The 23,075-nt window shown below is 47.7% G+C and overlaps 1 protein-coding gene across 2 annotated transcripts; it reads right to left on the reverse strand.

The window, feature by feature from the left end:
* Positions 1–300: 300 nt before the first annotated feature.
* On the reverse strand, positions 301–19,593 carry GEMIN8 (gem nuclear organelle associated protein 8). 2 transcript variants are annotated; one of them, XM_045471069.1, is made up of 5 exons: positions 19,390–19,593; positions 15,401–15,483; positions 11,500–11,544; positions 10,493–10,931; positions 301–825 (listed from the first exon to the last, which is right to left on the reverse strand). In XM_045471069.1, the coding sequence occupies exons 3-5, from the start codon at positions 11,509–11,511 to the stop codon at positions 569–571; spliced, it is 708 nt and encodes a 235-aa protein (XP_045327025.1). In that variant the 5' UTR covers positions 11,512–11,544; positions 15,401–15,483; positions 19,390–19,593; the 3' UTR covers positions 301–568. The 2 variants fall into 2 exon arrangements, with proteins under 2 accessions (XP_045327025.1, XP_045327026.1); XM_045471070.1 differs by lacking the exon at positions 15,401–15,483 and having other exon boundaries at positions 19,390–19,505.
* Between the last annotated feature and the right edge of the window lie 3,482 nt (positions 19,594–23,075).

The following is a 23,075-nucleotide window of genomic DNA, read 5'->3' on the forward strand; positions in this document are numbered from 1 at the left end:
CTGCAAGGGCACAACCGAGTAGTTGCCAAGCAGTGGCCTGCAAAGCCGGAAGCGTTAACTCTCTGGTCCTTTACGGAACACGCCCGCTGACCTCCACGTTGGCCAGAAGCGCGATCTGTCCCGCTGGATCATTTTCAGTGGGGGCTAAGGGGAGCTCGAGCAGGGGAGGACGTCTGACCCATTTAAGGCATCTGTGTTGAAGTTCAGTTGGGTTAAGGAGAGAAGGACAGAAGAAAATAAAGGCAAAAAAAAAAAAAAAAAAAAAAACCCCAACCAAACCAAAAACCAAAAACCACCAGGCAGTGGCAAAAAGAGGACTTTAATGAACCGAATATCAACCTCAAAACCAAGTATAATCTACATGAAATCATCACTTTAGGCCAAAAGAAAATCTTTCATGTTGGCGACAGTATCCCTCTCGCCGACTTCAAGCGGCCGACGTGTTACCCCTGTGGTGGGCCCCCTGGGACTTTGGTGAACATGCCTTTTTCTCGGGCTGAGAGACATTTCCCTGAGAAGATGCGCGGGAGGGGAAGGGGGTGATGGCTGGGCACGCTGCGCCCCGGGCTCAGAACTTGAGCGGAATGACCGGCCAGTATTTGGGCTGCTTCCTGTCACAGTGCTTGTCGAAGCTCAGCTGCACGGCGGCCTCCATGGCCTGGATCTTGGCGGCGCTGTCCCCGTACAGGCGCTTCATCTCGGCCTGGCGCCGCTCGCCGGGCCTCTCGGAGGGGGGCTCCACCGAGCGCCGGGTGCAGTAGTACAGGCCGTGGTCGGCGTTCACGTAGTCGTCCAGGCGCTGGGCGTCCAGCTGCTGCTGCCGCCCTGAGAACGAAGGGACACGGGGGACCGGGGTGAGCTCGGGGACGCCCCGCGGCCTGCGCCCGCCGAGCCGTCCACAGGCCGAGGCGGCGCCCGCACACCGTCACCCCCGTGGTTAGGGGAACGCACTGGTCGCTCGCCCGGGAGGCAGATGCTGCCGGAAACGGCAAAAAGCCGCCGGGAAACAGGTCACCCGACACCATCAAACCTCTGCACGGAGCCCCGAAGATCCAGCTCGCGCGCTCTCTCTCTCTCTGTCACGTTCGAGGCCTGCCCACATCCCGGCCAGCTAGGACCGGCTGGTGCAGCTCGCCTGGTTTCCCACTCCCCCAGGCCAGCAGGGAAGTGAAGTGCTTTCTGGCAAGTCCAGGGCTGCAAGAAGTAGTACGTCCGCCCACAAAGGAGGCGCTGGGGGAAAAAGTACGGATTTTAGGCAAAGTGCAAAAGAGCAAGTGCTGGTAACCACAGAATCGCAGCGACGGTCCGCGATCCTTCACACCCGTCCGAAGCACAGGGCACACCAGGCAATGAAGTCAAACGACTCAGCGCTTGCTCGAGGCAACCGGGCCAATCAAGGGCAATTCTGCCAACGGAAGGGAGACCTGACGTCTAATCTTCCTGCTGTATTCACAGATGTGCAACAGCGCGGGGACCGCCTCGCTATGGGACTTGACTTTCCACTTCACAGGTTAGCTTAGGCTAAATTTCAAGTGATAAAGGGATCTGCTTTTAACCCTGATTCTTTTCTTTCTCTCTCTCCCTCCCACCTCTCCTACCTTCCTTTCTTTTAAGACCAAGAGTGCGCTCGCAACAAGAGAGTGTGAGTTGGGAGTGGGGAAGGCAGAGAGAGAGGGAGAGAGAATCCCAAGCAGGCTCTGCATGGACAGGGCAGAGCAGGATGCGGGACTCGAACTCATGAACCATGAGACCGTGACCTGAGCGGAAATCAGGAGTCAGATGTTTTTCACTGACTGTGCCACCCAGGTGCCCCTGGTCCTACTAATTTAACTGGATTCTTATAAAGTAAGAAATTAAATTCTCCCCTCTATTTTTACTAAAATGGGCCCTAATACCAGAACTGTTATTCTTATGTAAACAGAAATAATAAAAACACATCAATGAAACAATGATGCGTATGGTAACATTTGGCCCACGGACACATTTTTGTAAGCAACTGTCGAGAACAGAGAAACAGACAGTAGAAGGCACCCATCTGTAGCTACTACTGCTACCAAGACAAATGCTACTGAATAAGGAGTGAAGATAGTTGTAGGGGATAAATGATATAAATCATTCTTTCCTTGTTAAAAAAAAAAACAGTAGCAGAATAAAACCTTAGTATATAGGAGGGAACCCAAAAGTGAGCAGCAAGATATATCTGTGGCTAGGCAGTCACACTCCTAAGCCCGTTCTTCATAAACATCACCCTGGAGCTGGGGAGAAGGAGTTCTGGAAACTTGGAAACACCATAAAATGCAGACAGTCACTTCTGACGTAGCACATCTGCGGCTTATTTATTTATTTATTTTTTTACGTTTATTTATTTTTGAGACAGAGACAGACAGAGCATGAACAGGGGAGGGGCAGAGAGAGAGGGAGACACAGAATCTGAAATGGGCTCCAGGCTCTGAGCTGTCAGCACAGAGCCCGACGCGGGGCTCGAACTCACGGACCGTGAGATCATGACCTGAGCTAAGTCGGACACTTAACCGACTGAGCCACCCAGGCGCCCCTCTGCGGTTTATTTCTTATACGAGGAGGTAATCTACGCAGATGCCAGATGACCCTCAAGGAAGTAAATGCAACTTAAGTAACTGTTACCTTATCCACAGAAAAGAGATGCCATTGTCTTACTGTGAAGTGCAGAAGTAAACCGAAACATTGGCGTAATGTGCACATGAGTGGGAGGTCAGTAAGCATTTGCTTCTCAGTTTTGGTCTTTCTGTCAAGTCTGAAACATTAGGATGTAAGTGTTCAGCTCTCACGGGTGTTTAGTCCTGCCCTCCAAGGACTGCGCTTCTGAACGTGTGGCATTTCCACATTAGCCAAGGACAACAGATTCCCTCTGCTACCTATGGGAGCCTTGGGTGAGTTACCAATCCTTGAGCTTGTTTCGTTGTAGGCCCAGAGCAAACAATCCCTTGGGGGGGGTGGTGCTGTGGGGGCCCCAGAGCCTGTGCATCTAGGGGACAGAGATTCCCAGGCCACAGTCCTTTTACTTTCCGATTTGTCCCAGGACTGTAATCAGCTTTCCTGACAGATCTAGTGACACAACAGATGTTCAACTTCCTGTCTAAATCAGAGTCTTTGCGTTTAGAATTTTTTTAAATGTTTTTATTGATGTTTGAGAAGGAGAGGGCACAAGTGAGGGAGGGGCAGAGACAGAGGATCTGAAGCGGGCTTTGCACTGACAGCACGGAGCCCAACGTGGGGCTCAAACTCACGAACCGTGAGATCATGACCTGAGCTGAAGTTGGACGCTTAACCGAGCCACCCAGGCGCCCCGCATTTATAAGTTTTTGGTTTTTTTTTTAGCGTTTACTTATTTTTGAGAGAGAGAGAAAGAGACAGCGTGCGAATGGGGGAGGGGCAGAGAGAGGAGGAGACACAGAATCCAAAGCAGGCTCCAGGCTCTGAGCTGTCAGCAGAGAGCCCGATGTGGGGCTCGAACCCACAAACCATGAGATCATGACCTGAGCCGAAGTTGGAGGCTCAACCGACTGAGCCACCCAGGCACCCCCCGCATTTAATCAACATTTAATCATTTAATTAACACCAGGATCCTCGCTCTCTTGGCAAGCGTTGCTCTCTGCCACTAGGACATGTGAATTTCACCTTCCTACTTTTGCATCTTTCTCTTTTCCTTACAACTGAACGCGGTTCCAATTATGGTCCTTTGTGCTTCTCTTCTGACCAAAACTATCTTACAGATAGTAAATCAGTAGAACAATTCTACATCGAGATGTTTTCTCTTATCGTTGACATCTGTAGATGAAACACTGTTAATCCGAACTGACCGCAGCCGCCAAGTCAACATAGCCAGTGCAACTTCCCCAGTTCACACTTGGCATGTGCTCATGGGTTACCATCACAGGGTTTCAGTTAATGAAGCTCATACAGTGTAAAAGAATAAAAAGCACAGCCATTCTCAATTCTCTACGTGTACCTCTTTCCCGTTCAGGTTTCCTTATGAAAATTCGAGGCTCAGGCCTTGTCGCCTCTCTGCCTCACAAGAGGCTCAGAGCTTTCCCGGTTTCCAGCATGGCGGGCAAATGCCCTACAACATAGACCCAAGGGGTGGGAAGCCTGTCCCCTCCACTGACCGGCTAGTGCCAAAACCTGCCCGTGGGAGTCGCGTCTGGGGAAAGGACACTGTCGCCTTCACACACATCCCCAATTCCTAGCCCCGGGAGGACACAACGCCTGACACAAGGTAGGTGCTCAGGAAATGACTGCTGAGAGAAAGCCTGGACACAGGCCATACAGTATTTTTTGTTAACAGCTATTTCTTCCAGATTCTGTTAAAGAAAAATGATGACAACCCAGGGACAGAGAAACGGATGCTCAAATCTCAGCTGGACAGAGCCCCTCTCCCGGAGGTTCCTGAGTCTCCATGGCAGAGGCAGGGGGAGACAGGGGCACCAATGAGTTGGGGTCTGATCTTGTTCCTTTACATCTGAGTCCCTGTGCCTCTACTTAAATGATTACAAAAAAAAAAAAAAAAAGTCCTAAGTCTAGACTACCAATGTGAAAATCAGTCCGCTTAAAACCAAATGCACTGAGAGGGGCCAGACACTGGAAGCCCCAGCTAGCATCTGCAAGTACTTTAGTGTTCACGGACTTCAGGGGCCGAGCAAACCTTAGAATGGAATATACGCGTCTGAAGGCATCGCTCATTCTGTTTCTATTTATTGCTTCCTTCCTCCCTATGAAAGAAAGGATTCTCAGTCACTAGCAGTTTTTCTTCCTGTCAAAACAAGGTGAGGGCTCAACCAGATGGAGAATCATCTGACGGAAGCAGAACATCACACTTCAGACATAAATGAACAGGTGCCTTGTCGTGGAGAAGTTAGTCGTTTTTTTCCTAGAAACAGCTGTGAGACTGCATGTTACCCAGTGCTTTTTCCTTATGGGCCGTTCAGCCATGGGAATTTGTTTGAATAGAAATCAGAGTATCTGTCTAGATTCCAGCTTTAAAACAGGGTTATAGTGGGCTAAACAGCATCCCCTCCAAATTCACACCTACAAGGAACCTGAGAATATGACCTTCTTTGGAAATAGGGTCTTTGCAGATATAATTGAGGCTCAAGATGGGATCGTACTGGATTAGCGCGGACCCTAAACCCAATGAAAGTGTCCTTATGAGAGACAGAAAAGGACACACAGAGACATGGGGGGGGGGGGGAAATCATGTAAACATGGAGGTAGCTGAACTATGCTCCCACAAGCCAGTGAATGCCAGGAGCTACCAGAGCTGGAAGAAGCAAAGTCCCAGAAACTTCTGGAGGGAGTGTGGTTCTGCTAACGCCTTGGTTTCAGACTTCTAGCTTCCAGAACTGTGAGAATAAATTTCTGTTGCTTTAAGCCACCCAATGTATGGAAACTGGTTACAGCAGTCCCAGTAAACGAATATCACGGTTAATACACACATAGGGTTCAAACAAGAAAAACGGTAACATCCTGTTAAGGAGAAACGCTACTGGATCCCATCTGGGTTCAGGATATCAATCTGTAAATTTGCATGATGTAAATTCGTCCCCCTCAACCTGTAAATTCGCATGAGGTTAGCCAATGTGGACTTAGTCTACAAAGGAAAACAAAATCATGAGAAGGGACTTAGATTTTAGAAGACCGGACACAGGAAAACATCCATTCAGTATTCCACAGATAATTAGCCCAAAGGCAGAACATTTTGGAGGACAAAGCACTAAGATGAGTGTGGGAGAATGTTATTTTTCCTCAGTTTTCTGGGATAAGCAAGGCTTTCTGGTTGTACTCTCTGCTATGCTGCCAGAATTAATGATTTTAGCACAAGTGCACGAAAGCACAGACTTGATTTATGTCATGAATGACTCATTTCTGGCTTGTCAGCAACACGCCCGGAACACAGGTGCTTGCCAGCAGACCTGGAGCCGTTTCTGATGGGTCTGCACCCTCGCCTCACATCCCTCTCTCCATGACAAATGAAGTCAGTGAATGATTACCATTTTCACTTTTAGGATAAAAGTGCATTTCCGTCCCTCCCTTCTACTTTTCTGCGGTACGGTGCTCAGTCGGTGTGGTTCCACACTTTAATCTCATCCACTAAAGCACAGCAGCTCGCTAAATCCTGGGCTGTACGTTTCGCCATACGCTCCCGGTTTTCCACAGAAGGGTCGACTGAGGGCGACTGGGATGGGGTTCCAGCTGACTGAAGGTTCGGGACGAAAACTGGCGTCTGAACCTTCCAGCTTCGGTGGACCCAACACGGAGCAGAGGTCTCCCGGCAGGTGTCTAAAAGCACCTGGCCCTGTGGTCAGAAGAGCACCCGGCGGCTAAGAGGGGAGTGGATGTACCCCCCTTTCTTCCTCTCACCATCCCAGCTGACCCCATCTCTCAAAGCCTAGAGCACGCTCTATTTTCCACCACTTCCCCCGAAGCTTCTCCTCTGACAGCTGACTTCACTGGCTCTACCCCATCACTGCCAAAGTGCCTGTGGACCACACACAGACAGCTCTTCTAGGAATCAGTTTTAGTTTGATTTCGTCTCCTCTTCTCAACTGAGTGTAAGCTCCTTCTGAACGTGTCTCGGTTTTGACCCAGCAGCTACCCAGAAAACACAGGGGATAAGAGCTGGTAGGCTCAAGCCCGAGACAACAGGGGCCGTGTTTGTGTCAGAGGGCCGTCTCCCCCCACTGGGAATAACATTCCCGCATTCTCCTTCTAAGTATTAGGACTATAGCCTTGCAGTCTCAATTGGTAGTTATTTATGACTTCAACGGGATACTTTTCTTAACCTAACAATAAGCATTTTTTTCCTAAGAAATAATTGGAAACACAGCTGACCTTCCAAACTCCACAACTGTCTACTTTCCCATAAGCATTGTTATCATTGAAGTTTTGAATAACGGAAGTATCTCGTTAGGAAATGACATCTAACAATCAAAAGTATGTCTGTTCCCACTGCACAGTTCTTTATTTATCCTAATTTTTTGGTTACCATTAAAATATGTTAGAGATTATGTGGAAGAGCAGTCATCACAAACAAGAACATGCTCTCCAGTACGAAGGATTTTATTCTAAGAAAATATTAAATAAGACTCAGATGACGATGATGAATGATAGGACATACATGTTCTCGTGGAAGTGAATACTACTGAAAAACAAAATCTTTCAAGTTTACCTATGCTTTTTCCTGCTAGTGCTATTTCATAAAATTCTGTTCTCTCTAGATGATCCATATTCAAAGCTGAATTAGCCTTTATTGAACGAGTAGCTTCTAGTGGTTCAAAAGAGCAAAGCAAAACATCTGTAACCAAGCATTCACACTACTCAGGTCCCTAATCGCTGTTAAAACACATCCCAACCGTGTATGTAACTAAACTTCCACGAACATTTCTAGTGGAGGGAGGTAATGGGTTGGAAAGCACTGTGGGCATTGACATTACTTACATCTGAATTCAATCCTTTGTTACTGCTTGAAGGAACACGTGCTCATCCTACACGCCACCAGAAGCGCTGGCGAAAAGAATCATGCCCGATACTTGCGTTGGTGCAGGGTCGGGCCCCGGCAGCTTCTAAATCTTTAGCAGTCAGATTAGACTCTGACAATGCAGCGTGTTCCCGCCCATGCCAGACAATCTCCAGGTCTTCCGAAGACCTCATAGTGTCTTCAGGGCACCCCGGAGGGCATAAAAGCATGGCAGAGACGCTATGGCAAGTAGTTTTCAATCATGCTACAGCTACACATGTAAAGAGCACAAAGCAGCAGCTCCGTGTGTTCAGCGTTGTTATTAGTAATACGGAAGTGCATTCCTTTTTCCACGTATTTTACTATAGTAAGTTACATCAAGCAAGAATGTCCTTGAAATGCACTAAAAGTTGTATTAACGCCTACTTTGATGAAAACGGTATGAACGACTAGACTGGACAGACATCAAGACTTGAATTCTTTTGCTTTTTAAATATTCTAAACCAATTTAAGAATCTTGAAAAGTGCAGGGTAGAAATATGACTTTTGAAGCCACAAAACATCTTTTATTAAAAATATGCAGAATCTTGGGGCACCTGGGTGGCTTAGTCGGTTAAGCGGCCGACTTCAGCTCAGGTCATGATCTCATGGTTCGTGGGTTTGAGCCCTGCATCGGGCTCTGTGCTGACAGCTCAGAGCCTGGAACCTGCTTTGGATTCTGTGTCTTCCTCTCTCTCTGTCCCTGCCCAGCTCACACTCTGTCTCTGTCTCTCTCAGAAATAAAATAAAAAACGGTAAAAAAATTTTTCTTTAAAAATGTGCAGAATCTCAATCAAGCAGTAATCGACATAGAGAGCATCACAGTAAAATCAGTATATGGTTAAAGATCCACATTCAAGGATGAGTTATTAGCAACTAACCATAACGACTAACGTTTCCCGGGCACTGACTTCGTACCAAGCACAGTTCTAGAACTTTTCTTTTATTGTCCCATTATTTTTAAATTATTTTTAGTATTTTTTTAAATCTCATTTAACCTTCATAACTACCACTCCATTAATGAGGATCTCCACCTCCCGGGTGAGGGGACTGAGGGACAGACTGGTTAGGGCAGGTGACCCGCAAGGCAAGCCCTCCGACGGACAAGGGGCGGAGGTGGGCAGGGCCCCATAATTTGAGCGGTTCTGCCACCGCTTGCCCTGTACAATGTCAGGTTAAAGATAAAGGTTGTACAAGTTTTCATAACATTCCCTTTTTTATCGGTCTGCTATCTAGATCACAGTAAAACAGATATGTACCAGTTTCTTCATAGAGATGGTGAGACCTGTGCCCTTCACTTCATGTCCCCTCGCAGAAGAAAATTCTCACAGAGGCAGGGGGGCTGTATTAGTTCCCCAGGGCTGCTGTAACTAACAAAGCACTGCAAATAGGTGGCTTGGAATGACAGAAATTTCTCGTCTCACAGATCTGGACGCTAGAAATCTGAGATTAAGGTGTGGGCAGGGCTGGGACCCCTCTGAAGGCGCTAGGGAAGATCCATTCTAGGCCTTTCTCCTAGCTTCCAGTGGCAGAACTCCTGTCTTCACGTGGCCTTCTCTTGGGGTGCATGTGTATCTCTGTGTCCGAATGCCTCCCTTTTAATAAGGACCCAGTCATAAATGGATCAGGGCCACCCTAAAGACCTCATTTTCACTTGATCGCCTCTGTAAAGACCCTATGTCCAAAGAAGGTCACGTCCTGAGGTGGGGTGGCGTCGGGGGAGATTAGGACTCCAACCAATCTTTTTTTTTTTTTTTTTTTTTTTTTTTAGGGAACACAAGTCAACCCATAATAGTGATGATGATAGTATAATCTGGAGGTCTGAAGTAAACTCCGCAGATTTAGGAATAATATAAAACAAGATATGAAGTTCATCAAGTTTATAAACGATTCAAAGCCTCACTCACTTTGTAGAATGTCCCACACAAGCAGAGCAAGTTTAGCATTCTGTGGGATATTTGAAAACCTCTGATTTAAGGCTCATAATTAATACTGAAACACCTCATTCATTCATTCATTCATTCATTCATTCAAAACAATATTAAGCACCAGGCACGACTTAGCAGGTAACTCCCATGACATTTTGTTTAACTTACCTAGACCCCTACCTGACCAAGGTGAGAGGGACGGGGGTGGTTCATGGCCATTTCTGTGCCTGAGCTGTTTATGCCAGAAAGACACACTTTGTTACTGTATCTTCATTACACTCACATCTATTTTCTATTGAATAACTATGTACTGAGTTTACTTTAAATCAGCAGATAATTCTAAACGGCCTTTTAGGTGACTGGGGTTTGCAGCCGTCCTTAATTAGAACTTCTATCATAAAAGTGTCAACCTTTGGTGAGAAAAACACCTTATTCTACTCTCTGGTAAAGACAAAGAAAGAAATCCCATATCCATCATATTTTCTTTTCAAAAAGCTTTAAAAAAGAGCATTCCAACCAAATGTGGACATGCTTGAACACCTCCTCTCCTTCATCGCTGTATACTTTCCAATTAGAGTAATGGTGATTTTGTATGTACTTTGTCTAAAAGGTAATTTATTTCTGAAGATGAAGGAAAGAAATGTATTTTATGTAAAATAGAAAGTCGTGTTTTAAAAATACTTGCTTGGGTATACTTTTTTTTTATTTGAGAGAGAGAGAGACAGCGAGCGAGCGAGAGAGAGAGAGCGGGAGAATCTTAAGCAGTCTCCCGCTCAGCTTGGAGCCTGATGAAGGGCTTGATCTCACAAACTGTGCGATCATGACCTGGGCTGAAATCAAGAGTCGGACACTTAACCTACTGAGCCACCGGGTGCCCCTAAAAAGTCCTGTATTAAAACGCCTCCTCGGAGTGACAGAGCTGAGGCGGGACTGGATGCGGAATAGCAGGAACTTACAAAATAACACCCAGGGCAGAAGACCACGCAAAAGGCAGGGCGCGGAAGGAAGCACGCAGGGTCAGGCGCACACTTACGTCGCTCCTCCCGGTGCCGCTCGGTCTCTGCGAAGTACTGGCGCAGCTCCTCGGTGATCTCCATGTTGCTCACGTCGCACTCCACGCCCCCGTCCGACTCGCTGTCTGCCTCCTCCTCTGCGGGCCGAGCCCGCTCTTCTGTCGCGCAGGCCCGCGGACGCTGCCCGGACCTTCTAGTATGTGAGTGGCCGCGGCGCGAGTCCGGGGGGGCTGGGGGGCGGTCACGAGGGGGCCAAGGAGACCCGGCCTTGTCAGCGTAAGAGCTTCTGGGGAGAGCCGCAGGAGGCAAGAACCACGGGCCGGTGAGGTAAGACTCCACGGCCTTCCTGTAGGCATTATGGTGGCTTCGCATCCAGGCCATCGCCTGATGGTAGTGTCGCCAGTATCTTGCGTATACGGGATGAGAAAACCAAGGCTCCGTAGTTTTCCAGGCTGCCGCCTATGAAATAGAGGGAGGTGGAGAACCGTCGAATGTTTGACTAAACCACAAGTATCCACCGGGTGTCTACTAAATACCTACTCTGCATCTACTCTGGTGCTACTGCTGCACCAGAGGACGCAGGACGGCCCACGCCCACAGGAGACACCAAGTGTATGCACACGTGCTCTCACGTGCGCACGGGACAATGAGTTTAAGGTTACAGCCATGATAAAGTGGGGACAGAGGCTACTAATTATCATCATTAGATAAGACGCAGGGAGAGATGAGGACGTCAACCATCTTGGCCCTCTCTACCCACTATAAGTAAGCGACGGGTTCCACCAACCACAGGCACTAACGAGCCGGACCTTCTCCGGTCCTTCCCTCTCTGCTCCCTAAACACCTGCCGGCCTGGCTCACTCCTCGGTGCCCGGACAAAAGAGGTCTAGCAGCCTACCCAATGGTGCCTTCAAGTTTTCCGCTGTATTTGTTTCTTTGGTCTTCTCCTTCATAGACTGAGAACACCAAGACTCTAAAGACTAAAGTGTACCCTTTTCTTTATGAGTTAAACAAAACAAAACCTTACCATTGCTGCCATCTGTGATGGTGGAAGACCAAATGGGCACTGAATCTAGGAAAGAACAAACACAGTTCAAACGTGTGGTCAGTACACGTGGGAGATATTCGTGGCTATTTCATGGTTTGTAAAGCAGCCCCTCAGAGGCTGCCTCCTCTCAGTACTGTGCCTCATCTTACCGCAACACACACTATGGGGCCCCAGCACGTGGGTTATGGCCTTGTGGGCTGAAAGGGAGGGCTCCCCTTAGGTCCGATTAAATAGCTCAAAGGACACTGCATTTTTCAAACATCTGCTTACCCGCTGAAAGACTGGAGAGAACCATATAGTTCATAGCCAGTGCATATACAAAAAACATCAATATAGAACATGAATTAACAACACATAACTATTACTGACTTCATCTCCTAATCCTTAACTCATGCCAGTGTCTGTTTAAATTAACCCTAGATGATCCCACAGTTTGGACAGAATACCTCTCGCCAACTCCCTGGAAACCACCGTTGGCTCTTGCCTCTGACCTGGGACTTGGAGAAGCCTCTCCAAATGAGATCTCTCTCCAGTGTGGGTTGGGCCCTGGGCTTTAAGCCCCCAGATGAGCCTTGATTTGGTTTCGATTGTGACAAGCATCTCTCAGTGTGGTGTGACACCACACCGTCCCTGCCTGGCCACTGTGCCTGTCTTTGTAGCAGCAACTGTTCCATGAGACCCTCCAGCAAGTGACTGCACAGAATGCCTTTGCTCAACAGCCTTGCTCTGCCAGGATTTACTGCTTTTGCCCCTTCCCAACTGCTTCTGATTTACTGATGTGGCAGAGGATACCTAAAGGTAAAGTTTAATCTGCAGCTGTACCTTTTAGAACCGATTTAAAACAGTTATTTTTTTCCATTCCTGTTCAAGAGTTCAGAGCTACTAAAATGCCAGCATGCATGAGAATGTATTTAAATAAAAAAAGAGGGGGCGGCGCCCGGTAGCTCAGTCGGTTAGGCGTCCGACTTCGGCTCAGGTCAAGGTCACGATCCCACAGTTTGTGAGTCCAAGCCCCGGCGTCAGGCTCTGTGCTGACATCTCAGAGCCTGGAGCCTGCTTCGGATTCTGTGTCTCCCTCTCTCTCTGTCCTTCCCCCGCTCATACTGTTTCTCAAAAAAGGAATAAATGTCAAAAATTAAAAAAAACAAAAAAACAAAACAGAAATAATATCCTAAAATGCATGAGAATTTAAGCATCTGTGAGAGGAAATCACTAACAACGCAATGCTGGGCAAACAGCACTTGGGTTTCGAAACTCTGGGACATCAGATACTGAAGGAGGCCTGTTTTTCCTCCTTCACTTAATTAGAGGGTGGAATTTAAAAATCTCTAAGCCTTAAGTAATAAACTTGACTTCTTTTGTAATCTCTATCAAATGTTTTGCTATGGTCAATGTGGAAAATTGAGATGTTACATTAACCCTATCTTTTAAGATCTGGCCTGAAGAGAACCACTCACTTTTTTAAATACACTAAGCTTTCAAACAGGCGATTTCTAAGAGGGTTGACACGATCTTCTGTAAATTTATCATGAACATAGCCTGCACTTCCTGTTCCCTGTTCTGAATTCAGGAATACACACACATGCAGTGCGTGTAAACTGGGAGAAAGCTAACCAATGCAGTGAAAATATAAGTGTACAATAAGTCCACGTTACTTTAAAACCATAAAGGTTTAAGACATAAATAAATAACTGAAGGTTTGAAACATGAGCACTTATCTGAAAACCTAGCTAACTCCCACGTGCTTTACAAGCTACTGAAGAAATATAAAAGCCGATACAACGAAGGGGTTAACCACGCAGAGAAGTGGCACTGACACAAATGAAATCACAGTGGAAATCGCTGGAGCGCCAAGCTGTAAGGTGCAGCCTGTGAGTGGCTAATTCCTTCCAGCTGGGTTTCATATTTAGCTCACTGAAATCTGAACACTTTCCCGAGAGCCCGCAGCACGTAATGCCATTGCAGTGAACTCCACGTGTGTCTTCAGCAAATTTGTTTTAGAGATTAACAAGTAGCATAGGAATTAAATTTGAAAAATCTTGGAGGCATCTGCGTGTCTTCTGGAAATGAAGAGTTTTGAATCCCGACTTCTGTGCCTCAAAAAATGTACTTAGAACCAGATCAGTGGAAGTATTAATTATCCCAAACTGGGAAGTGTGACAGCCTCAAATATGCAAGAAAGGTTATTGTGATTGAACACTACAGCAGACCTCAGGAAATCCCGTTTTGATTTGTACGTGGGAAAATCCAGCCTGGCTCTAAAAGTAATAGGACCAGGGGCACCCGGATGGCTCAGTAGGTTAAGCATCTGACTTCGGCTCAGGTCACGATCTCACAGTCATGAGTTTGAGCCCCGCATCGGGCTCTATGCTGACGGCTCGGAGCTTGGAGCCTGCCTCGGATTCTGTGTCTCCCTCTCTCTCTGCCCCTCTCCAGCTTGCGTTCTGTCTCTCTGTCTTTCCCAAGAATAATAAATAAACATTCAAAAAAATTTTGTTTTAAAGTAATAGTGCCAGCAGTCTGAAAATGTCCAAGATGGCTTTATGAGAGGCAACTCTGTCACCACTTTTATTCTGACCGTGCTTTCCGCAACGTTTTGGCCGCTGGGACACTTACAGTCAAACCTGCTGCCGTCCTCTGGCAAGTTGAGTCCTGGAGCTGGAGGGCGCGTATGCTCGTTCACCCTTAGCTTATCACTCTCCCTCCTCAAATTCCAAAACCTAGGTTTCATAGATTCTTTTACATTTTCAGTATTTTCAGATTCCTAAAATCCTTCAGATATTCAGTTAAAAGCAGTTCCTGAGAATGTCTGACAGATTAAGGAAACTCCCAGAAATCAAAGAAAAGAAAGTACAGGAAGACACGGCCGAAGGAGGAGCAGCTTGCAAGGAGCTTTAGAATCACTGGCTTGCTCTTGCCAACACGACGCTTGGTATTTTACGCCTGCAACTTTTTTCTGTGCAGGGTCAAATAGTAAATATCTTGGGCTTGTAGGCCACATACAGTCTCTGTCACACATTCTTGGGCTTGTAGGCCACACACAGTCTCTGTCACACACATATTCTTTTTAAAACTGATAAAAAAAAAAAAAAACCCAAACCCAACCCTTTGAAAATGCAAACCCCATTCTTAGCTCCCGGGCAGTACAAAGAGCAGGCCGCGGGCCACCCCTCGCTGGCCCTGTGGTTTGTGAATGTCATGCAGCCACATCGACTCCGCTCTTGCACGTGGAGCACCCTCACTGCTGCTCGTTCTCGGCTTAGCGACCCCTGGAGGGACTCTGGGATTCTCACGCACCTAGTAAATGAGGAGGCTTGGAGGAAGACTAGTAAGCCAGACACATGTGACGATGACCACCGGCAGTCCTGGTGACCAGCTCCTACTATCTGGAGCAAAAGACTCGTCTCCACGACGAAATTAGGAACCTGGACCGTTTCTTAAAGATTGATACAGACATTTAAAGACTTAATTAAAAGACCAAACTCCTGCGATCAACAGGGCTTAGAATGCACATGGAGTGCCGTGCTTTCTGGCGGAGACCCTGGCAACGGCCACGGGCCAGACAGCAAGCCAAGGAAGGGAAGCCGGAGGTTCCCGGAGTCTCTTCCTTGGAAGAAAGAATACACAGCCTTCCCTGCAAAGTGTATCAGTTGGTTCCGAAGGGAAGTTGAGAACCTTCTCTAAAAACGGGTCCTGTGAACTCTTTCAAACTGGCTACCTTTGCACACAGAGAACTCAAGGACCTAACAAAATGCCTGGGTTCCTGGAAAGCCAACCTGAAACAAATTTCTGGACATGACAGCAACACCTGTCAAAGAAAAGCAAGCTTATGGCCACAGATTTAGATGCCTCTCAGTTGCCTTTATCTTTCGTTCCCCACCTCTTTGGGAGTGTCTCCTACTCTCTTATGGCACACGTCTTCCTGGACTGAACAGCAGCTTTTCTCCTAAGGGGATGGTGGAGCTGAAAGAAAAGAGAATGGCGATGTCAGGGCAGGCCGGGTTCCACGGTACCACCGACCCTGCAGCCCTCCCCAGCGAGCACAATGGCATCATAGTCACCACCCAGCTGAGCCCAGGCGAGTACAGAGACCGAATTCATGGTCTGTCCTCAGCCACCAGAGGAGGAAGGGAAAAAACAGCGCTGAGGTCATTCACGAAACGCTGCCGTGCCCTGGGTCTCGAACCGTAGATTTTCCCATACAGCTTTTCTTAGAAAATGCACTCGTTCTTCAATGAATATGCTTATCCTGGAGATGTACGTATGTATGGATTTAGGAGCTGTATTTTCAAATGCGTCAATATACAGGAGGGTAACAGACAAGAGCTTTGTTGTTTTCAATGAGAAAAATCCAACGATTTCCGTGAAGTTATCAAGAACCTCCACAAACACGTAATGCGGCTTTGTCAAAAGGTAGTAATGTCACATATGTTCTTTTAACAGCACATTTATGTTCCTATAAATATAGGATATGGGAGGTGTCATCCCAACCAATAAAATAAAAACACAAATTCCCCCCAAACGATAATGTACACTCTGCAACTGGATTTTCCTCTCTAGCCTCCTTTTCCAAAAGAATTCTGAAAATTAAACACCTGAAAACTCACCTGCTTTGATTTGTTTGCTTCGAAACCCATCGAGCCAATCATTAAGTTATGCTGGCTAAAGGCCCTGGAGTCAAACCTTTCTGATAAGGCTCCCAGCGATGTGGCTCTCTGAACCAACCAGATACTCTGGCGGATTGAATTGAGGCCTCCGGTATATGTTTCGGGGTAGAAGGGGGTCCGCTGGAGACCGCGCAGAATAAACGAAGGCACAATGAGAAATGTAAGTGACGTAAATTGGGTCGTGTGATTCTAAGGAATTTCTGGATATGCAGTAATAACCCTCTCAGAGAAGGTATCTTCCAATAATGCTTGTACTAGTAGGAACTTCCTCAGCTAAGATAATAAAAGGAGAGTTTCTGACAGCACTGCTTCCTGTCCCCCACCCCCAGCTGCCTGAGGGCAATGTCAATCCCTTGATGCCCTCGTGGGCTCCCTCCTGTGGCTTCGCATGGTCCCTGCGGGTATTGTGGACATCAAAGATGGCTGAAGGGATGCCTGAGTGGCTCAGCCGAATTTTGGCTCAGGTCACCATCTCACGGTTCGTGGGTTCGAGCCCCGCGTCAGGCTCTGCGCTGGCAGCTCGGAGCCTGGAGCCTGCTTCGGATTCTGTGTCTCCTTCTCTCTCTCTGCCCCTCCCCTGCTCACACTCTCTCTCTCAAAAATAAACAAACATTAAACAAACAAACAAAAAGATGGCTCAAGACTGAATGGCCTTCTCCCACCCTCAGGAGTCCAAGCTTGTCTTGGCCGCACACAGGCCTCCTACAAGGGCACATGGTACTGAGTTCAGAAAGCCCGCATCTGGCTATAACGACTATCGTTAAAACTGATGGGTGAGGAAGCCAAAAAAGTTTTACTTCCTTCTCAACCCTTCAGCCCCAAACCCCAATTTCCTCTCTTCTGGGTGATGCAGTTGGAAGTAATGTCACAAAGGAAGGTGCAGCACGGGGATGGACAGAGACTGAAAGGATGCAGTTAGGCGTTCTTTAAACAACAAAAACGAAAACAAGTAACATTCCACCTACAAATGGCATTGTTTAACTTGTCAGCGGGGTGATGGATTTGTGAGTGGATTTATTTGCAAGTTCCCCAGATCCCCATGTGGCTAACATCAGAATCTTAAGTGAACTATGAGGCCAAAGTTACTCTCTTACTCATGAACACAACAGCCAATAGGAGTGTTGAAAACTGGGGTAACTAAGAAGGACAGAAGAGTAATACAGCTCAAACGGGGAAACAGGTAAGTTCCCCACACTGCAAGTGTATCCCTCACAGTTCAGAGCATATCAGCAAAAGCCATGACTAGTTTAAAGTGGTTAAGACCACCAGTAGATTTCAGGGGCTTTATTTCAAGTTTGACTTGTATAAACACATACACAGTAATTCCATTTAATCGCTGTCTTTTCTGAATTTATATGCTACTGACTATGCCCCACTTATTTAACCAATTACTTGTAGGCATGGATTCTGCAAGCTCTTTCTTTTAAATGTCCTATTTTCCTTCTGGCATAAAAACCAGAGCTGTATTTCCCTGCCTTTGGATGCTGGTGCGATTGTTGTTTCCTGATAATAGCCTCTCCTCCTCCTCCCTCCCTCCCTAAAGAAACTGAGTAGTCACTCAAATAATTGTAAAGTTCCAAATCTTTTCAGGAAGCAGACGTTTAAATACATTAATATGTTTAATATGCTTTTGGGTTTTTTTTTTTTGAGAGAGAGAGCACATGCCCGTGTGTGCGGCAGGCACATGAGAGGGGGAGGGGCAGAGAGAGAGAAACAGAGAGAGGATCCCAAGCAGTATCTGTACTGTCAGCGCAGAGCTGGACACGGAGCGCCAGCTCACGAATCACGTGAGATCATGACCTGAGCCGAAATCCAGAGCTGGACACTTAACTAACTGAGCCACCCAGGCGCCCCACATTAGTAGGTTTTCAAAAATATTTGCATCTGATCTTTGATCAACGGCGGTTATGCTGTTTTCTCACTTGTCCAACTGTTCTATGGCTGGATTTCCTATCGAAGGGAAGGAGCTCCAAGAGTTTTGCACGGAGTTTGTAATCCCTCCAGCCTCCACTCTGGCTGTAATTGTTCAATTCCACTCTGCCCGCCCCCCCCCCCCCCCATCCTGCTCATCTCACCCCACCCTTAAATGCTGGATCCTAAGAAACAAAGTAATCCTTCACCGTCTGTCGGTTTTAGAATGAAAATTTCTCCCTGGAGCTTTCATTTGTGTACTTTCCCAGGGCAGCAACAGAGATCTGAACTCCGTACTGTGAACCTGCCTTTGATTATACCCATTCCAAGTTACTAACCAACGATCTTTAAAAATATACGGTATCTGTTTGCATTGCCATCCCCGGGGGGCTGTTATAAGCTGTATTATAGACGTCATATTGGTAAAGGTTATCTCCACCGCACAAATCACGGTACCGTGAGTGAATAAGCCCAGGAGTGTTATTAATCTTTAGTCTAGAATTTCGAGTAATGTTGTTCTGACTTCAGGTGCAAAAGAGCTGAATACAGAACCTAGCCTATGAAACGACTTTAAAAATCATTCCTGAAAACGATAAAATTATCTGTTCAGAACCATGTGATCTGTACTAAGGGACTCCCAGGATTTCAGAGGTAAAAGCTACTTCGTTGGTCCCTGGTTCAGCTCCACTCAGCTACTGAGGAAGAAAAGTGGGCAAAGACATTCTCCCCTTTCACCGATAAGGCCCTTTAAAGACTACCGGTGCCAAACGTTCTCCAGGTAACTTCCACCAAACTTTAGGACTTCCCACAGAGGTCAAAGTGTGAGGTAAAAGAAAGAAAACGCCAAGGTTTGAGTGGACGGGCCAATATTCCGGACATCCCTCCAAGGATGAGGCTGCCCTGGGCTGCACGGCCCAAGTCCGAATTCACTTTCCAGACTTTTACTCGGCACCCCGGAATCACGTGGGCGAGCTTCACTAGAAACACCGATGCCCGGGCCCCACTTCCAGACACTCGAATTTGAATGGTCTGGGATGGGGGCCCGGGCATCCGAATTCTCAAGTCTTCCGCTGATTCCGAAGCGCGGCAGAGATGAGTCTCTGGAACCGGTTCTCTGTCACCACTGAACCGGCAATGATTTAGGAATCTCACGGGCCCCGCGGGTCGATGCTAATTACGACAACGGGACAGCCAAGCCCTCGGCTCTCCCGGCATCAGAAGAAGCCAGGCTCCGGGGCCTCCAGGCTCCTCCCTCACTCCCCAAAGGAAACCCAGTAGACCCCGGAGTCACCTCGTGGGCTCGCAGCTTGCTGATCTCGGGCGGTGGGCGAACATGGACCTATTTCCTGTGAGGAGACCGAAGGGGCGCGGGCGGGAGGGGCTGTTGCCCGGGAGACCAGAAATGCACTTCCGGCGCGGATCACGTGAGGCGCGCCACCGGAAGTCCCGGGCCCGCCGCCGCCGCCGCCGCCGCCACGTCCGCGCTGCGTTCTACGCCACGTGGGGAACTGTCGCGAGATGAGGCTCCGCCTCCCGGGGCGGAGCGTCGGGATGGCTGGAGACGGGCAGGGGGCGGGACGGCTGTACCTGCGCCGACCGGTGTGGCGGGGCCGGAAGGGGAGGGTCGTTTCTGCGCCCCCTTTGTCCCCGCGCCACTTCCTTGACTTTCAGCTTTTCGCCCTTCTCTCAGCTCCGTCGTCTCCCCACTCCTGTCTTTAGATAGCCTTTCCTCTTTTTTTGAAAAACTAGAACGGCTAGAGGTCGTGGCCCAGGAGGACGCGCCCAGCTTTTGGAAATAGCCACTGAAATCTAGTCCGACTGTGATTCTAGCATTTAGCTTATTAACCTTCCGAGCCTCGGGTTCTTGCCCGTAAGATGCGAATAATCCCTCGTGCCCAGTGCCTGGTGCTATATAGCAGACCAGAATTAGTACACATTAACCTGATTTGTATCACAGTCATTGTCAGCGACACCTGTCCTGTTAGCATCGCAGGGGGACTCATGAATAACCGAGCAAAACCCACTGGGGTAATTTGGAAAACCACGGCAAGAACCCTAAAAGGGGAATAATTTGTCCCGGAATTTTCACTTCTGGGAATTTATTCCGAGGAAAAACAGACGTTAAGCCAGATGTTCATTACAGAATTATTTTTAAAAGTGAAAACCAAACAACTATAAATACCTTAATAAGAGGAGATACCTCAGTCAGTGAGACTCTACCCGTGGCGAGGATGTTATTACCACGTTATTCCTGTACCACAGAAGAATCGCACAGTATGGAAGATTAACGAATAGGTACTGGGTGCCTACTATGTGTGAGGTATTATTCTACATCTGCGCGGTCCATCGAAGTCACTAGACACACGTGGCTGTTGAGAGCTTGCAATGTGGTAGTCTGAACTGAGGTATGCTGTAAGGGTAGATCACAGTGGATTTTGAAGATTTATTCTAAAAAAAATTTTTTTTAACGTTTATTTATTTTTGAGACAGAGAGAGACAGAGCATGAACAGGGGAGGGGCAGAGAGAGAGGGAGACACAGAATCTGAAACAGGCTCCAGGCTCTGAGCTGTCAGCACAGAGCCCGACGCGGGGCTTGAACTCACGGACCGTGAGATCATGACCTGAGCCGAAGTCCGACGCTTAACCGACCAAGCCACCCAGGCGCCCCGAAGATTTATTATGAGACAAAGAATGTAGAATATCTCATTTTACTAATAATAACATGCTAGGGAAGGACTGTTGAGATAAAAGAAGGTTAAAATTAATTGCACCTTTGTTTTTTTACTTTGTTAATGTGACTGCTAGAACGTTTAAAATTTTTTATTTATTTGTTTTTGAGAGAGAGAGAACGCGAGCAGGGGAAGGGCAGAGAGAGAGAGGGAGACAGAGAATGCCAAGCAGGAGCTAGACGCGGGGCTCAAGCTCAAAACGGTGCGATCTTGACCTGAGAGAAAATCAAGAGTCCGAGGATTAACCGAGGGGGTCACCCGGGCGCCCCACTGCTAGAACATTTGAAATGATCTGTGTCCTATGTGTCATACGTTTATATATTTCTATTGAACAATGGTATTCTATTTACCAGATATACAGTGGTGGACAAGACAGGTTTTGACCTCATAAAAGTAACACTATTGAGTGGGGTATAGACAATAAACAGATAAATAATGTCATTGTGTATCTCAGTTCAGTGACAAGCATAAAGCAGGATAAGGGCCAGAAAGGGTGTATATATTGAGGGGAGTTATTTTAGATGGGATTCTTCCTCCCCTGTTCAGAAAATGGATGTAGGAGGAATGAGGTGTGTATAGATAGAATGGGAAGGGGGATGGCAGGAGGGTGGTGTCTTCTGGGCAAAGTCAGATATGGATTGAGGCTGATAGATCGGTTGGGCCTGCTGGAATCTCTGCCTTAGGGAAGAAACCACATCAGGACAGGAAGAAAAGAGAGAAGAGGGGTAAGATACCGGAGGGAAAGAGCTCAGGGGGCCCCTGGGAAGGGCAGAACAGAGCAGGCCTCCAGTGGGCAAGTCTCGGGCAGGTAGTGGAGAAGTAGGACCACATATGCTATAGCGCTGGGGGTGTGTGAGCATATTTACATAATGAGTAGATTGTGCTACTAAATAGGATAGTACTTTGGCTGCTGCCACAGAGCCCCAGAAGGAGACTCTTGAAAATGTATTTCTGTCTCTCTGGGTGTAAGGTGTTCGGAGCAGTAAGGGAGACGCATGGGACCAGGGACTCCAATTTCACCTATCTTGGAGCGCCCCACCCCCTGGTTTGTTGCCTTGGCCCACATGGCCCAGTTCCCACTGTGCCTCTCTTCCAGCCAGTAGGAAGGAGGGGAGGGGAAGCTGGGGCAGCCCCCTTCCCTCTAAGGTAGGGTTTTCCACCTGTGCGCAATTCCTATTTGGGGCTGGACAGCCCTGTGTTCTTTTTTGAGGCTCTCTTGAGCATTGTAGGATTCTAGTAGCATCCTTGGCCTTTACCCACTAGATGACAGTAGCATCCCCCAGTAGGACAACCAAGAATGTCTCCAGACGTTATCAAATGTCCCCTGGAGGGCAAAGTCACCCTTGGATGAGAACCCTTGCTTTAAGTGTCCTACTACCTGGAGGGTACTCACAACACTTCTGCTCGAATCTCACTGATGGCCAGAAATTCATCATCCAGCCATCCTGAGGGCAAAGGCGTCTTGGAATTGTCTGCTGGCCAGGTGTCCAGCTAAAAGTTCGCAAAAGGAGGCAACAAGATGCTAGAAGATTCTCCTGCCCCCGTGTTGCCACAGGGGATGGAAACCCCGCAGCTGACTGAAGACACGACCCTGTTGTTTTCATCTTCCAGACTGAGTTTTAGTCATTCTTCATGAAAAAAACCAAAAAACAAAAAACAAAAAATGTTTATTTATTTTTGAGAGAGAGAGAATGTGCGAGGTGGAGGAGGGGCAGAGAGAGGGAGACAGAGGGTCCAAAGCAGGCCTTGCACTGACAGCAGAAAGCCCGATGCAGGGCTCAGACTCACGAACTGTGAGATCGTGACCCGAGCTGAAGTCAGACGCTTAATTGGCTGAGACACCAAGGCGCCCCTAGTCATTATTCATTTTTTTTTTAAGTTTATTTTGAAGAGAGAGGCAGAGAGACAGAGGGGGGCGGAGGAGCAGAGAGAGAGGGAGAGAGAAAATCCCAAGCAGGCTCTATGCTGTCAGTGCAGAGCCTCACGGGGGGTTCGATCTCACGAACTGTAAATCACCTGTGCCGAAATCAAAAGGGACGCTTAACCGACCGAGCCACCCAGAAGCCCCAGTCATCATTCATTTTAATTCACTTGCATAAAAATATTGGTGGTGGGAAACACCGCGTACCTAAAAAGTGAGGCTCCGATTTGAAAAGGATGGGCAGTGTTACCCCAGAAGGCTGACCAGGGAGAGAGACTGGATTCTGAAATGCAGGCGGCGGGTTGGATTTTTCCCTTGTGTTAGAG

This window comes from Leopardus geoffroyi, chromosome X, assembly GCF_018350155.1.
Source record: "Leopardus geoffroyi isolate Oge1 chromosome X, O.geoffroyi_Oge1_pat1.0, whole genome shotgun sequence".
NCBI classification, from domain to species: Eukaryota; Metazoa; Chordata; class Mammalia; order Carnivora; family Felidae; genus Leopardus; species Leopardus geoffroyi.

Coding starts and splice junctions, on each gene's coding strand:
- GEMIN8 (XM_045471069.1), bottom strand. Junction 826..10,492: donor GCGGCACCGGGAGGAGCGAC/GTAAGTGTGCGC, acceptor CTTCGTTCTCAG/GGCGGCAGCAGCAGCTGGAC.